General features: G+C 53.5%; 1 protein-coding gene across 1 annotated transcript; it reads left to right on the top strand.

Moving 5' to 3' along the window:
- Positions 1 to 10,900: 10,900 nt before the first annotated feature.
- On the top strand, positions 10,901 to 11,521 carry TIFAB (TIFA inhibitor). The gene has a single exon (XM_075542688.1). The coding sequence runs from the start codon at positions 10,901 to 10,903 to the stop codon at positions 11,519 to 11,521; it is 621 nt and encodes a 206-aa protein (XP_075398803.1).
- The last annotated feature ends 4,200 nt before the right edge of the window (positions 11,522 to 15,721 follow it).

Genomic DNA, 15,721 nt, shown 5'->3' with positions numbered 1-15,721 from the left:
TGAGCCCTTGGTATCAGCTCCTCATTTTCCCTCTTCTTCCCCTCTCCCCCTCCTTCATGAACCCTTGATAATTTATAGATTATTATTATTTTGTCGTATCTTACACTGTCCGACATTTGCCTTCACCCACTTTTCTGTTGTCCATCCCCCAGGGAGGAGGTTACATGTAGATCTTTGTCATCGGTTCCCCCTTTCCACCCCACCCTCCCTCCACCCTCCAGGTATCGCCACTCTCACCACTGGTCCTGAAGGGGTCATCTGTCTTGGATTCCCTGTGTTCCCAGTTCCTATCTGTACCAGTGTACATCCTCTGGTCTAGCCAGATTTGTAAGGTAGAATTGGGATCATGATAGTGGGGGGAGGAAGCATTTAAGAACTAGAGGAACATTGTATATTTCATCGTTGCTACCCTGCAACCTGACTAGCTCGTCTCCTCCCCGCGACTCTTCCGTAAGGCAGTGTCTAGTTGCCTACAGATGGGTTTCGGGGCTCCACTCTGCAGAAGGCTCCCATCTTGAGGTTCATCAGCAAGTGCCTCAAGTCTTACTCGCTTCCAGCAAGGTGACTGCGTCATCTGCATATCCCAGGATGTGAATAAGCCTCCCTCCCATGCTGATGCATGCTCTTCTTCCTAAAATCCAGGTTCCCTGGTGATGTGCTCAGCATAGAGATCGAAGAGGCATTGTGAGAGGACACAAGCCTGGCACACACACCTTTCCTGATTTTAAACCCTGCAGCATCTGTTTGCACAACTGCCTCTGGATCGGTGTGCAGTGTCCGTGGGAGCACAGTGACGTGCTCTGGAGTGACCACTAACCCCCTTCCATTTCTCTTCAGTTGCTTATTTCATAGCAGTGAGATGATACCATGTTTGTCCCTTTGCAATTCATTTTGCTCAGCATCGTGTCTCCCAGGTCCAGGCATGTAGTAACAACCTCACGACTTCATTTCTCTGGATGGCTGACCAGTGTCCTGTGTAAACCCCATTGTTCTGTTGATGGGCATTTTGATGGTCCCCATCTTCCGGCTATTCTGAAAACGTGGGTGTTCCTGATTTGATGTATTGTGTTCCTGCTTTCAGTTCTTCTGGAGATCTGCCTAGAACGGGTACTGCTGGGTCACAGGGTAGTTAGCTCCCTGTTCCCCTGTGGAGACACCTCCAAAGTGCTCTACCCACAGGCAGTGTGTTTACATTCCCACCAACAGTGCAGGAGCATTTGTTCCTACAAATAGAAAGACAAAAATACAAATGATGCGTCCGAGGGAGAAGACTCCATCAACGTACAAAACGCCAGGGAAGACATTTCTGGCAGGAGACAACTAAGAGACACGCACCCAGCACTAATTCAGGTTGGGTCTATAGGGAGGACAACTGGCCTGGTCAGTTTTCGATCCAGCATAATCACGATTACAAACTGTCTCCGCCTGACAGTAAGGCTGTTTGGACTCTTGCCTTTGGCTAGAGCGGATCTCCCAGTGGCTCAGTCTGACTAGAAGCTCTACAGATGGGTTTTGGGCTCCAACTGTCCTCCATCGCCCTCTACAAACTGGGTGTTCATACTTTTAGCTCTGATACCTTTCTCTTCACCATATTTGAATTTTGTAAAAGTCATCTTTGGATCATACCAGCTGGTGTGCTGCTTCTTTGTGGACTTACTCGGCTCCTTGCTTATATGGCTGCTTGTTTGAATACAAGCCTTTAAAACCCCAGACATTATTTTGATTGATAGCCGGGCACCCTCTGCTTTCTTCACTACACTTTGCCGTAGCACCCTGATCTTCAGGGCTCATTTCATGAAGGTGAGAATCGGGCAGGACCACGATGTAAGAACTGATTGTTCTTAACTTGGAGCTAGAACGTAGTGCAAGCCCAGAACTCATTCCTGGGTCTAACCCCTCCCCCTGTCTTCTTTTTTTTAATTTGCTGTAACTTGGAAGTTAATACCTATGTCATCTCATTCCATAGTCCAATCATGCCCAACATAGTTGTACAATTTCTTCCATAATCAGTCTCCAGACATACTTTTCCTTCTTGGGCTTCTTGATATCATTTCCTTCTTATCTCCCCCTCACCTCTCTACACCAGCCCCTCCCCCTAAAACCCTTGCTATGTTTTCTTCCCGTCCCTGGGTTTCTTTTACCGAAAAACAGAGAAATGAGTAACACAGCTTCAAGGGGGTGGCCCCCAGTGGTGCCGCACCTCTGAGATACACCCTCGTATACACAAGCCTAAACAAAAGATACCCGAACGGCCATCACAGGATTGGCGGAATAGTATCGATCGTAATATGGCATACTGGTGCTGATGGAGCGAGATCTTGGTTGTCTGCACACCACTCACAGTACAGCTGTGCTTTCCGGCTTCAGTCCTCTGGGCCGGAGGTAGATCCAGTCACCCAGAAAGCTCCCCCTGGGGGGCTCACGATGCAGCCTCTGGAGCCTGCCGTGGCCCCGAGGACCCAGAAGCCAGTGTCCAGCATTCCATGGTGCCTAGCCCGGGTTCCCGGGACACCCCCAGATGCCCTAGGTCAGTTCCATCCACCCGCTGCTCCCCACTAAAGACCCTCCCCACCTAGTGATCCCAAGAGCATCCTCAGTCCCTCCTTCCCCCTCCTGGCAGTATGCCCTCCTCCCTCCCTGTAACAGACATGCACCTATGTTCACCCAAATTTGACCATTCCCTCTCCCTTCTCCTGCACTGCCCCTCCCATCCCTCTGACAGGGCACATCCCTCTCTGGGGGACCTCCCCCCAGATCCACATGGCTACCACTCAGCAGACAGCATTCCCCTCACCGTACTCCCCCAACCATTTGATCCCCCCTGTCACGGATGCCCTCTGGCCAAATGTCCTACACTATACTTACCTGGAGTGGATGAGGTGTGGTTCATTGGGACTGATCCAGCTCCTTGCCGGGCTCTCTGGGGCCTGGCCTGAGCTTGTGCCTGTTCTGCTGATTGCTCCTACCGCAGAAGGCTGATGCAGTATGTGTCCTTTTGTGCGTGACTAACTTCACTCAGCATGTTGTCTTCCACAACCCTCCATGGCTCCTTGCATTAATTTAGCAAGGTTTGTCCTGCCTCTTGAGTCTGTTTGTTTGTTGTCTTTGATCAGATTTAGAAAATTCTCAGAATGAAGTTCTTCAAATATTGTTTCTGCTCCATGAGCTCATTCTTCTACCAAACCACAATTGTGTGTATGTAAAGTGTGTAAAAAAGAAATATGTAACACTGAAGGAAAACATGGAAAGTATATAATATGTATATATTCCAAAGAAAAGACCTTAGGTGTACATTCTAGAACTAGATATTATAAGAATATAAATGGATTCAACAGATGGGTTGATAGGTGACTAGATGCCCCAAGTACGGTGAGTAGCATGTTAGGAGAGTCAGTGGGAAGGGAATATGTATCTATGTTATATACACATATGCAGATTCCATTTTCCCTGCAGTGTCCCACACTTCTCTTTCCCTCTTCTCTGGCCTTTCTAAGCATGTCCCTCACCATGCTCCAGTCTGGCCGCATCCTTCTGATACGTTCCATTCTTTGAAGAGCTTCTCCGTCTTGAAGCTGTTTTCCTGAATATCTGAATCAAGTTATTGTAACGTCCGTGTCTGATGATTTCAATATCTAAATCACCCTTGGATTATTTCTCTTCTTTTGAAAGTTGTGTTGATGGAGAAAAATGCACACGTCGTGAGCATGCATCCTGATACATTTTTACGTGTCTGTACACAGATGCCGTGGGCGGCACAGACCTGCGGGGACAGCTACAAGGTGGGTGGTTTGAACCCATCCAGAGGCTCCTCGGGAGAAAGACCTGGATGTCTGCTTCCAAAAGGTCACAACTCTGAAAATCCAATGAGCATGTGGACCTGGAACACATGGGTCCTCGTGTGCTCGAATCAACTCAACAGTGACAAATAGCGGCACGCACAGTGCCGCCACCACCACTATATTCTCATCATTCAGAAGATTCTCTGTGCTCCTTCCCAGTCAGCGCAGCTCTGAGACAGGGTCCACTCTCCTGGCTTCTACTCCTCTATGTTAGCTTTCCCTGTCCTGTGGTGCTGTGGGGTGGGTATTGGGCTGCTGGCCCCAGGGTTGGTGGTTCAAACCCACCAGTCTCTACAAAATAGAAAGATGAGGTTGTCTGTTCCCTTGAAGATTGATAGACTCAAAAACCCGATAGAGGTTTGTTATGAGTTAGAATTGACTCTTGGGGTTGGGTTTTGAGTTTCAGAAGAAATTTCAAAAACTCACTCCAATAGCGTATATTCTGACTCACCGTGTCCCTATAGGACACAGAACTAAATGTGATTTTTTTCTTTAAAATTTTTTAACAGTTTATCCACATCTATAATTCAATGCATGCTAGCAAAGATATCCACATCCTGGTCTATAGTCTGAGGGGACCCACTGGAGGCTACATGTATTTCCCCACCCCCACCCCCTTTATTTTTAACTGAAACAGCTTTAAAATGGGTCCAAAGAGAGATCAAATGTCAGGAGATGACATTTCAAGCTAACTACGTCTGTCATCAATGCTCTGTCTGACACTAGGGCTAATCGCCTCCCTGGACTATGGACTGAGGAGGTGCACCACAGACTTAATCCATGTGGGGCTTCCACCGTCAGCACAGCCTTCTGCAAGCCGGGTGTTCACGGACATCAGTGAGTTCATAGATGCTCGTGGTGGGCTGATTCTGGAGTTGAGGTCTCGTGATCGTGTCTCAATGTCAGTCTTCATTTAGTGAATCTTCTCTTAAGTATTTGAGTATAGTTTCCATTATTGTTCATCTTCTGAATCCTCACAATAGTCTTTTGAGATGGGTATGTTTTCATCCCCATTTTACAGGTGGGAAGCCTGAGGCTCAGAAAGGAAAAAAGTTTTGTCTTAGATAAGGGAGTGTGTTAGTCTGTGTGGGCTAGAGAAACAAATTCATAGACACTCATATGTGTATAAGAGAGAACTTTATATCAAAGAGTAAGTGTCCATTAAGAATACATCCCATTCTTTTAATAATTTTTATTGTGAATTAGATGGTGGAGGAATTTTTTCATATATTAGTTTAATAATTTAAATATATTCTAAAGGCTTTTAAAAAAAGAAGAAGAAGAATACATCCCAGCCCAGTCCAGGTAAAGTCCATAAGTCTGATATTAGCCCATATGTCCAATACCAATCTATAAAGTCCTCTTCAGACTCACGCAACACATGCAAAGATGCCAAATGCAGGAAGATCTCAGGCCAGTGGGTGGAAAACCTTGTGGATCTGAGCACTGGCATGGGTCTCCACATGGCTCCTCCAGCTCCAGGCTCTGGACTCCTTCAGTGGAGATCCACGTGTCTTCTCAGCAGGAAGGCGAAGCAGAAGAAGGTGTATCTGGCCTCCAGTGAGCTATTTATCTCCTGCAAGCCTCTAAATGAAGTCATCAAGCTGCGACCCGATTGACAGGCTAGACTCCACCCCTTTCTCAAGTTGACAGTAGATCACATAACTGCCACCGGCAGTAACTGAGAGAATAATGTAGAACTTGAACCCAGACATGACTTACACCAAATCCCAGACTTTGAAAGACTCGGCACCATCCTCTCTGGTACCTTGAGGTCAAGAGATAGGGCCTTCTTCTCCAGAAAGCCCTCCCAGAGCACTCAAAAGGCCTCGCCCACCTCTGCAGTGCTGTAATAACAACCGCTCATGTCCACGTCTCTGTGCACCCCAGCGAGAATGCTGGCACCCCATGCGCTTCCACGCACGCACACCGGGCCCAGCTGAGGCCATGCCGGAGCTCCAGGAGCTAGCGGAGAAAGGGCTCACATCTCACAGAGGTAGCCTGTCATGAACAGTCACTTCAGAGGCAGATGCAGCGCCCAACTCTGGGAGGACGGCCTTCCTGGAGGCAGCACCAGTGATCAGGTCACGCTGACTGGATGGTCAGGAATGAAGGAAGCTTAGTTTTAACACAGCTCACCAAGTGGCGTTTAAAGGAGGACACAGGTGTCCAGGGAAAGGGAGGGCTTCCCAGGGGCCCCTCCACTGCCACCCTGAGAGGGTCTACCCCGCACTCTGTGGGCTGCTGAGGCTTCTGGGGTCATGAGACTGACCTCACTCTGAGCAGTAAGTCAGCAGTGGGTGTGGGAGGCAGATCAGAGAGGCAGCCGTTGGCTGATAGGGGTGAGTCCCCACAGTGACGGGTTGGGTAGAAGGAAGAGAAAGGATTTCTATCATTACCCACGCAGGCAGGTGTGGAGCTGGGGAGAGGGGGGGAGGGGATGGCTGATGCAGTCGCTCCGTCCCTGGCTGGGAAGGGGACCTGCAAAGGCCGAGAATGCAATGAACTTAGAGTGTTTCAGTGAGCTCTGGACTCACTTCGTGGGTGAAAACTGGACCAGACCCTAGTACACTGTATCTATTTTCGGCACCCAGTCTACCAATATTGGTCTCCTTACCTCTTAATCTGCTGGCCAATATTGGTCTCTTTGCCTCTTAATCTTACCTCTTACCTTAATCTTAATCTTACCTCTTAATCTACTACCAATATTGGTCTCCTTACCTCTTAATCTCTTAATCTCACAACAGGAGACCCGGACAGGTGATGGATGCTACCTGGATGCCATCCTGACTCCCCTCTGGGTCTCTCGGAGAAAGGATTTCTCTGGGACTTGGGTGAGGCACTCCCCTCTGGGGCCCCGGATACCCCCTGCAGAAGAGGGACACCTGTCAATGGCCTTGCTTGGCAGGGTGCTGGACATGACCCAAGTGACGTGCACACACTGGGTTACTGTGAAAAGAGGTACCCTGCGAAGAGTGAGCACCCACCTTTGACCACGTCCTCGGGAGCTGATCCAGAGGGCTGAGCAAGAGTCCACTTGGCCCCTTCCTGCCTGCCCTGGCAGTCAGCCAGCCAGCCAGCAGAGCCTGGGAGCGGTGGGCAGAAGAGGCCCTCCTTTGCCTAAGATGCTCACTGCCCCACTGCCTGAAGCCCCCTCGGCCACTCCTGCCCAGCCTGAGAATCTCCTCACGGTCCCCACAGCCCATGAGGCTCCTCCCATCAGCCCCTCGATTCAAAAGGTTCTGCTTTCTAGCAGGCCCAATTCAAATGGCATGACCCGGCGAGCCAAGGGAGGGTGAACGCTTGCCAACTCCCCGGAGACTGCTCTCCCGGTCACAGGACAGGAGGTAAGCGAGACTGGCAGAGCTGAAACCAGGAGGGAATTCACCTAGAGACCCCCTGCAGGCTGGAGTTTCTCTGACTCTCCTTGGTGAACTGCACTTGCGCAATAGGAATGTACATTTTCATTTTCTTTCCTAAAGAGAAAAAGGAAGAAAGAAGCAAACGGAAAGGGCCTTCTGACACAGCGCCACAGTCAGATGAGCTCTCCTGGACCCTGCCCAGCCCCGGCCACAGCATCCCCGGGCTCCCAGCTGCTCCCCCTGGCCCCAGGCAGTCAGGTGAGTGGAGGCCAGAGGGGAGAGAGCAGAGAGGCAGGGAGGGAAGGGGACCCTTGCCAGCTCCAGGCCAGACACACTCCAGTGTCTGCTTCCGGTTTCATCCTAGAGCGAAAAAATAGGTCTGCTGCCTGCCTCCCCAGGGACAGCTGGAGGTCGAGAGCACGACGAGGGGGCTCTTCAGGGACTCCCGATGTGTCAGCTCTGGCTAGATCTTCAGAGCGGAGAGTAAGGCTGTCCGGGTACAGTGGTGGGCCCCGCTAGCTGAGAGGAACTTTGGGGGCCCCTGGAGCACGGGCTGTAGGCATGGCTGCTCCTGGCTCCTGCTGGTTCCCACACCCCTGGGAGGCACACCGCACCATGCCAGCCGAGGCAGCGGCTGGCATCCCCAGAGCAGTGCCTGGGACAGAGCAATGGCTGGGTGGCGCTTTGCGGTGTGCCTGTCAGAGATAGATTGTGGGTTAGGGGAAAGGGGCATCCTGTCAGGCCGGAAGGAGCCCTGGTGGCAAAGTGGTTATGTGTTGGGCTGCTAACAGCAAGGTCAGCTGTTTGAAACCACCAACCGCTCCACGGGAGAAAGATGGGGCTTTTTACATATGAAGCACTCCAGCCTCAGAAATGGACAGAAGCCGTTCTACCCTGCCCTATAGGGTCGCTGTGAGTTGGCATGGATTCGATGGGAGTGGGTTTGGTTTGGGTTTTGTCAGACTAGAGGGTCCCATCTCTACCTCACTTCATCCAAAGGGCAGGGGGTGCAGAAGGGGGGCGGCTTAGAGAGACCTCAAGCTTGTACTACTGGATACCACTAGCCTTCAAGAATCAGGTGCCCATGTGTGGGCTGTCCGACTTGGTCTCACCACGTTTTCTCTTCAGTTGGCACTGACGAGTGTGCCCCCAGACACTTGCTCTGGCCAGGCCCCACCTACACCCCCCACTGGGACAGCTCAGACCAGACCCTGACCTCCGGAGGCATCGGGGAGACAGAAGAGGCAGTCAGGGATGATAGACCCCAGGCCCCTGCAACTGTGAGAGTCATGCAGAGATGGACTGGGTGTCCTGGGGTCCAAGGGCAGTGAGCAGTCGGTCACCTTGCCTGGGGGAAAAGCTTCCTGGGTAAGAACATTGGAACCAGGCCTTGGCATTTGGAAGCACAGAAGTCTGGGACTCGGTGGGGGGCAGGGGTGTTCTTCACGGAGAAAAGGGTAGGCGCAAAAGCCAGGTGTCCAGAGAGTGGAAACTTGGTTAACCACACCCAGCCAGCCTGCCCCTGACAAGTGTTGAAGGAGGCGGCCTGTTCTGCGTCACCTGCGGTTGGTGGGCATCTCCATACAGGGATGCAGCTGGCCAGTGCTCACGGCCTTTCCCGTGTGTGTCAATAAGCTCCTAAGCTTGGGTTATTGGAGACGGAACTGCTGAGGCGAGAGGGGCGCGTTTCACCGGGTGACAGATCCTGCCAGCCTCCCTCGGTTCCCAGAACTGCTCTAAGAGCGTGGGTTTGAAGGCTAGGTCCCCAGATGTTCAGTCAGGAGGCCACAGCCTCAGTCAGACCAATGCCTCCCCAGATCTCCCCCAGTGCCCAGTGCAGCCGCCAGCCCTCAGCACCCCTGACCTCTGTCTTCTCGCACCGTGTTTCCCCGCGTCTATTCGGCTTTTGGGGAAACTCAGCAGTGAGCAGGTCTTGACCCATCCTGTCTGCGATGTGGGGGAAAGATGAGGCTATTTCTGTGAAGAGTTACAGTCTCAGAAAATCCAGAGAGGCCGTTCTGCCCTGTCCCATAAGGTCGCTGAGTGTCAGCGTTGACTCCAAGCCAGGGAGTGGGCAAGTATTCTGGTTTCACCTGATCAGTCTAAAATAAAAGGAAAACTAAATTACAAATGAAATAACCGAGCCCACGGTCCCCAGGCCGTTCTGAGCAAGCCGAACTGCTCCTGAGGTTTCCACAGGCTGCCTTGGAGCAGGGCTCGGCGGTGCTGCACGCTGCATGTCGCTGTCGGGCAGGAGCAAGGGGGACGCAATGGCCCTGCCTCTCAATGCAGGGACTCTCTGTCCCCAAATGACGTTGTCGTTGGTAGTTGCCGCCTCACGGTGGCTCCACCAGTGCAGGGTTTTCAAGCCTGTGACCCTTCAAACTTCACTCTCAAGGGGCCCGAGTCTCGGCCAGCAGTTCAGCACTTGACCTTGTGCACCACACATGAAGGTCTCACGACAGTCAGACCCCTCGAACCCTCCCCCCACAAGCCTGCATGTCCCCTTTCTCTTCTGGAATACAGGCCTGCCTCTGGCCAGGGCGCTCACTCTCTCTGTCATGGAGTCCATGCCGACTCATAGCGACACCAGGGGACAGAGTAGAACTTTCCCTGTGGGTTTCCGAGGCCTCAAATCTTCAGGGGAGCTGACAGCCTCATCTCTGTCCTGTGGAGTGACTGGGGGGTTCGAACGGCTGATCTTGACGTAAGCAGTGCAATGTGCAACCTGCTATGCCACCAGGGCTCCAGGCCCAAACAACAACTCACAATCTCGAGTCAATGGGGGTAGGTTTCTGAGACTGTCACTCGTTATGGGAGTAGAAAGCCCCATCTTTCTCTCAAGGCGCCGCCGGTGGTTTTGAACTGTTGGCCTTGAGGTTAGCAGGCCAACACATAACCACGGCACCACCAGAGATGAGGACAGATATGCCTATGTTATAGAGAAGAAAATGAAAATTCAAGGAGGGTTTGAGAGACAAAGCTGGGGCCCGACACTCCCCAAAGGCTCTGTAAGAGGGCACGGGCTGGGGCTCCCTCCTGGCTGGGACTGAGTAACTGTGCCCACAGCAAGTGTGATCATCTGGGTGGGCAAGAGAAACAAATTCATGAACACTCACATGTGTATAAGAAAGAGCTTTATATAAAAGAACAATTGTATATTGAGAAAACATCGCAACCTACTCCAGACCAAATTTATAAGTCTGATATTAGCCCTTATGTCCGATACCAGTCTGTAAATTCCTCTTCAGACTTGGGCAGCACATACACTGATGCCGAGTGCAAGAAGATCACGGGCCAGTGGGTGAAAAGTCTTGTGGATCCAGTGGTGGTGGAAGCATCTCAGCACTGGCGTGGGTCTCCATGTGGCTCCTCCAGCTCTAGGTTCTGGCTCCATCAGTGTAGCTTGTCATCAGAAATGTCTCGCAGGGAGAAAGTGTGTTCCACCTCCAGGGAGGAAGACAGGAGTTCCCAGAACCCTCAGGAGAAGGCCATGCCCACACAGAGGCATTACTGGCTATGACCTGATTGGCATGCTAGACTCTACCCTTTCGCTCAAGCTGACAGGAGAGGATGTAGTTCTTTGACTAGAGGGGACCCGGGACCCCTGGCAGGCAAAGTCAGTTGCTCAGGGAATGGTAGGGGTGTGCAGGGCCCCTATGAAATTGTACCTCTGTTCCATCCTGCCAGGCTCTGAACATGGAGAAGCCCCTCACTGTCCTGCGGGTGGCCCTGCACCACCCCACGCAGGGCCCAGCTGCCTTCGCCAAGGTGCCCCTGAAGCTGCAGCTCGACACCAGCCCCCTGCTACTCGGCCGGGGGCACAACGCCCACCTCCGGCTGATGGTGCCCCGCCTCTCCCGCCAACACCTGTCCCTGGAGCCCTACCGGGAGCAAGGCAGCAGTCGGCTGTCCTTCAGCCTGCGGGTCCTGAGCCGCCAGGGCTGTGTGTGGGTCAATGGGCTGATGCTCAGGTACCTGGAGCAGGTCCCCCTGAGTGCCATCAACAGGGTGGCCTTCGCCGGAGTCCAGATGGCGATCTGCATCGAGCAGGGCATCTCCCTGGAGGCCTTTGTCTGCTGTGTCCACCTTAGTCCCTCGCCCCTGATTTATAGGCTCAAGGCCGAGGAGACCGATGAACATGAGGAAAGCCCCCCGCAGCTGCAGCCTCCCCCGGGGGGCTCGGAGGAGCAGACTCCAGGTCGCCCGGGCTTTCTCCAAGACCCCTCTCAGACTCCGGACAGCTCTCTGCAGCCCAGCCCTGGAGGAGGAACAGAAATACAGCCCCGGAGGGAGCCCCCAGACAAGGCACCGTGCTAGCTTCGCCGCCGCTGCGAGAACAAGTCTTCACCGAAAGGGACCTCAGGCCTTCCAGCTGTGCCATGGTGGGGGTAGGGGTGTGTGTCGAGCAGTGCCCTAATGGTATAGCTATGCAGGTAACTGCAGTTCCATATACTTTAGAGCCCCCGGGGGCCATGGGGAGCCTCTCGTCTCCTCTCTTCCATTTTTCCCTCTCCAGTTTGATTAGGAGTTACTTTATGTTGCTCATTTTGCGTGCTGCTTAAGAGCCGGCGTTGGAGCCTGTGCCCAGAGAGCCTGGACACGTGTAACAATTACATTCGCAGTAGCTCCGGGTTACCTTCAGCGTTCAAATACACACAGGCACCTGGGGCTTAGGGGTGGGGGTGGGGGCTGTGTTTAATAAACTGCGAGTATTTCATTTAGCTGGCATACCCTTAGGGTCCCGGGGTCCCCAAACGGACTGAGTACACACAGCGGCATCACGCAGAGGCTGGGGGCGGCCAGTACGGGAGAGGTGTTGGAGGAAATCTCCAAGGTAGGGGCTCATGTTTCTGGAAAGAAGGATGCTGCGGGTGGACGTCAGGGCGAGGGGCTGGGGCTGGAACTGGGCCTGTCCTCACCCTCACCCTCACCCTCACAGCTCCCTGCCACTTCCAGATTGAGGTTATGGCTGACCAGATGGCAAAAGACTTTAAGGTGGTTTTTCCAGAGTCCTTGCAGGACTACTTCTTGGAGGGGCTAAGATGGGGGGGGGCTGTTAGAATACAGCTCAGAAGACACCTATTTCACTCAGGGTGGGTGAGTCCCAGATGCTCCTCCCTGGGGAAGAAGTTGGAGAACAGGGGTGAGAAACATCACTGAGTGCAGTCAGCCTCTAGCCATGCCATCCTGAGACAGGGGGTGTGTGGTCCAGAAACAGTTGCTACCTGTGCCATGGAGGGAGAGACACACAACCCAGAGGGTCTCCACAACCCTACACCCCTTCCCCAAGAGGATGGCCCTGCCTGCTGGCAAGCCAGTTAGCATCTTGGGGTCCAGGACAAATCCCAACCAGGCTTCCCACATTCTTCCATTCCCACCAATAAAGCAATGCCCGTTCGTACCCAGGCCTATCTACAAGGAGGCCCCGCTCCACATGTGCCTCCCTCATGGGGAAGATGGCCATGGGAAAGGCTTGGGCAGTTTCCCTTCCAAGAGCCTCAAAGACTCGGGTCCCAAACTCAGGGTGGTGATGGGAGGTTCAGGTGTGGGGCCTGGCTTCTGGGAGCCCCCATGGTAGCCTGGCCCTCACTCACTCAACAGACTTTGACCAGTAGTGACAAGGTCAGGGCAGGCCCTCTGTAGACAGAGCTGCCACGAGCTGGGCACTCGCCGGATCCTCTCAACAGCCCGGATCAGCAAAGCGCACTTACCACGTTCTATGGACAATGACCGAGGATTGCAAAGGGTCAGCATCTCGCCTAAGATCACACCGATTCGTCTGACTCCCAGGAAGCTCACCCCACGCCTCGGGCCAAGTCTCCAGGATGACAAAGCTCTGTCCCATCCTCGGCTCCATTCTCTAGAGCAGAAACCACCCCAGTCATTAAATCCATGATACCCACCCTCACACTCTCTCTCCAACCTGTTGGCTTAGTGCCCTGACATCCCTCTCGCCCGTCAGCAGAGACTTCCTGCGGGCAGACTGCGTGGGTTAGAATTCAGACCGGACCCACCTACCAGCCAGTGATCTTGGACAAGTGACTCCCTGGTGTCCCCATGCCTCAGTTTCTTCTCCTGGAAAATGGAGATGCTAACCGAACCTGTCTCCATGGGGTTCTTATGCAGGTTACGTGGGGTATCCCATGCAACGCTCCCAGGCGGGGCTCGGCAGGGTAAGCGCTCAGTAAGGAGTGGCAAGGGGAGAGCATGGTGAGAGCGGCTGGCCGTGCCATCAAGAAAGACCGAACGCTGGAAAAGGATACGCTGTCCACTGAATAGAGAGGCGGCCAGGTGAAGGAGACCCTCCATGAGCCGGGCAGATACCCTAGTCATCGCACAACCTCAAGCAGACCACTGGCCATGGAGATGGCTGGGGACTGGACGGCACATGAGTTCTCCTTGAGTCAGGAGGCCTCCACAGCAACTAACAAGCCTCAATAATACTGTCCATGGAGAGGAATGGATTTAATGGATGACGTGGACACACACACACACACACACACACAAGGAGCTACATAAATGACATTCAGGCATGTACCCCAGGGCACTACAATTCTCTGGAACCACATCTGGAAATTTAGCACCCTTCCCCTGTGCCCTCTGAGACATGCCGCCTGCACATCCCTCTGCTTTCTCAATAATGTGGTTCTTCCCCAACTGCCAGAAAGGGAGACAGTCAGTCTCCCCGGAGCCCAAATGTCCAGGGAACCTCCGCAAATAGCCACAGGAAAACACTGCCGTCCTGGTACCGCCAGAGGAAGGAGGGCTCGAGGACGGAGCCCAGGCTCAGGGGTCCAGGAGGCCCCCACTCAGGACACCAGCACCGTGGGAAACTGCGCTCTGAGTTTGCTCCCCAGTGACACCTCAAGCTCCCCAGAGGCAGGCACCACAGGCCATGCACGGCTATGTTCCAGAGGCCGTCCCAGAGCTGAGCGGGGATGGAGGGAAGGGCAGCTGAGCACTGGTGGAGGATGCAGCCACCATGGGCGCACTGAAATCTGAGGTAGGCTTGGCCGGCCAGTCATGGGCAAGGGCAAGGCTCAGTGTCTGCAGTGGTGGACACGGAGATGGAACGTCGCCTGCCTCCTGTAGGCCTCAGTGGGGCAGCCCAGACCTTCCTTCCTGCCGGGGCAGAATGAGGTTGGTGCTTCTGCCCAATCCTAAGCTTCTCACGGCTCAAGCTCAACCAGCCCCTATTGTGGTGACAAGTGAGGGAAGGTGATGAATTGGACAGGGCCCCTATCACCAGCACACAGCTGCCAGTCAGCACTTCCTTCCTCCCACAGAGGCACAGAAGAAGATGTTCTCAGGAGGCCCCTGGAGGAGCCTTCAGCAGCAGCAATCAGAGGCTGGGCTGGCTGGCTTGAGTCCAGACTTGTCGGCCACCAAGTCTCCTATGACCTGGTTTGACACTGTCGCCAGATCCATGGAGGCCAGTTCTCCAAACCCCATACCGACACACACTTGGAGGTCACTTGCCTTCCTGTTCCCATGCCTGCACCCCATCCACACAGATTAGAGGTGCCCCTGGCAAGCAGATCCCAGACTCTAGGGACCCGAAGGAGACCAGGGAGTCAAGTGGTTAAATGCTCAGCTGCGAACTGAAGGCTCAGAGATTTGACAACATCAGATGCTGTGGAAGAAGGGGGGCAGCCGCGGAAACCCTGTGGGTCAGTTCCACTCTGCCCTAAGGGGCGGCAGTGAGCTGGACTCCACTCTGCCCTGAGGGATGTGGGAAGCGAATCTGTCAGCCAGTCTGTTGGTCTGCTGCAGACACTTTTTTAATCTTCCAAATTGGAGAGGGTAAGTCTTAACCTGAAGGAATGAGGTGAAGGAGTGAGTTTTCCAGAGACTGTGGCCCTGGGCCACCCTTTAGGCCTGGAACTGAACTCACCCCGGAAGCTCCATTTTCAGCTTCACACGAAACAGGTCTATCAGGAGAGCTGGGATCTGCCATTGACATGCATGGAAGCAGGAGTCAAGAGATCAAAAGGCGCGCTGCCCAAGACCTCTTCAATCGTGTTGAAAAGCAAGGAGGTTACTTTGAGGACACAGGTGCGTCTGATCCGAGGCGTGGCATTCTCCATCGCCTCGCATGTGTGTGAAAGCTGGACACTGAACAAGGAAGACTGAAGAGGAGCGGATACGTTTGACTCGTGGTGCTGGAGAGGACTATGGAACGTCCCGTCGGCTGTTAAAAGGACAAACCCCTCTGTCTCGGAAGAAGTATGGCCAGAGTGCTCCTTAGAAGCAAGGATGGCAAGACTTTGTATTCCACACGTTGGACACATTGTCAGGAGAGACCAGTCCCTGGAGAAGGACATCGTGTTTGGGGCAGTGAAAGAGGCAGGCCCTCCACGGGATGGACTGACACGGTGGCTGCATCTGGGGCTCAGGCACAGGAGCAGTTGTCAGGGCGGCGCAGGGCCGTGCAGTGCTTCCTGTGTCTTGCATAGGGTCGCTCTGTGTCTAAACAGCCGTGCTGAGCCAGGACCCGAGAGCCAGTTTGTCCCGTAA

The sequence above is a fragment of the Tenrec ecaudatus genome, chromosome 2, assembly GCF_050624435.1.
Source record: "Tenrec ecaudatus isolate mTenEca1 chromosome 2, mTenEca1.hap1, whole genome shotgun sequence".
Classification (NCBI taxonomy): Eukaryota; Metazoa; Chordata; class Mammalia; order Afrosoricida; family Tenrecidae; genus Tenrec; species Tenrec ecaudatus.
Note: the sequence above shows the minus strand (reverse complement) of the source record. Positions and strands in the feature narration are given on the sequence as shown.

Coding starts and splice junctions, on each gene's coding strand:
- TIFAB (XM_075542688.1), top strand. CDS start 10,901: ATGGAGAAGCCCCTCACTGTCCTGCGGGTGGCCCTGCACCACCCCACG.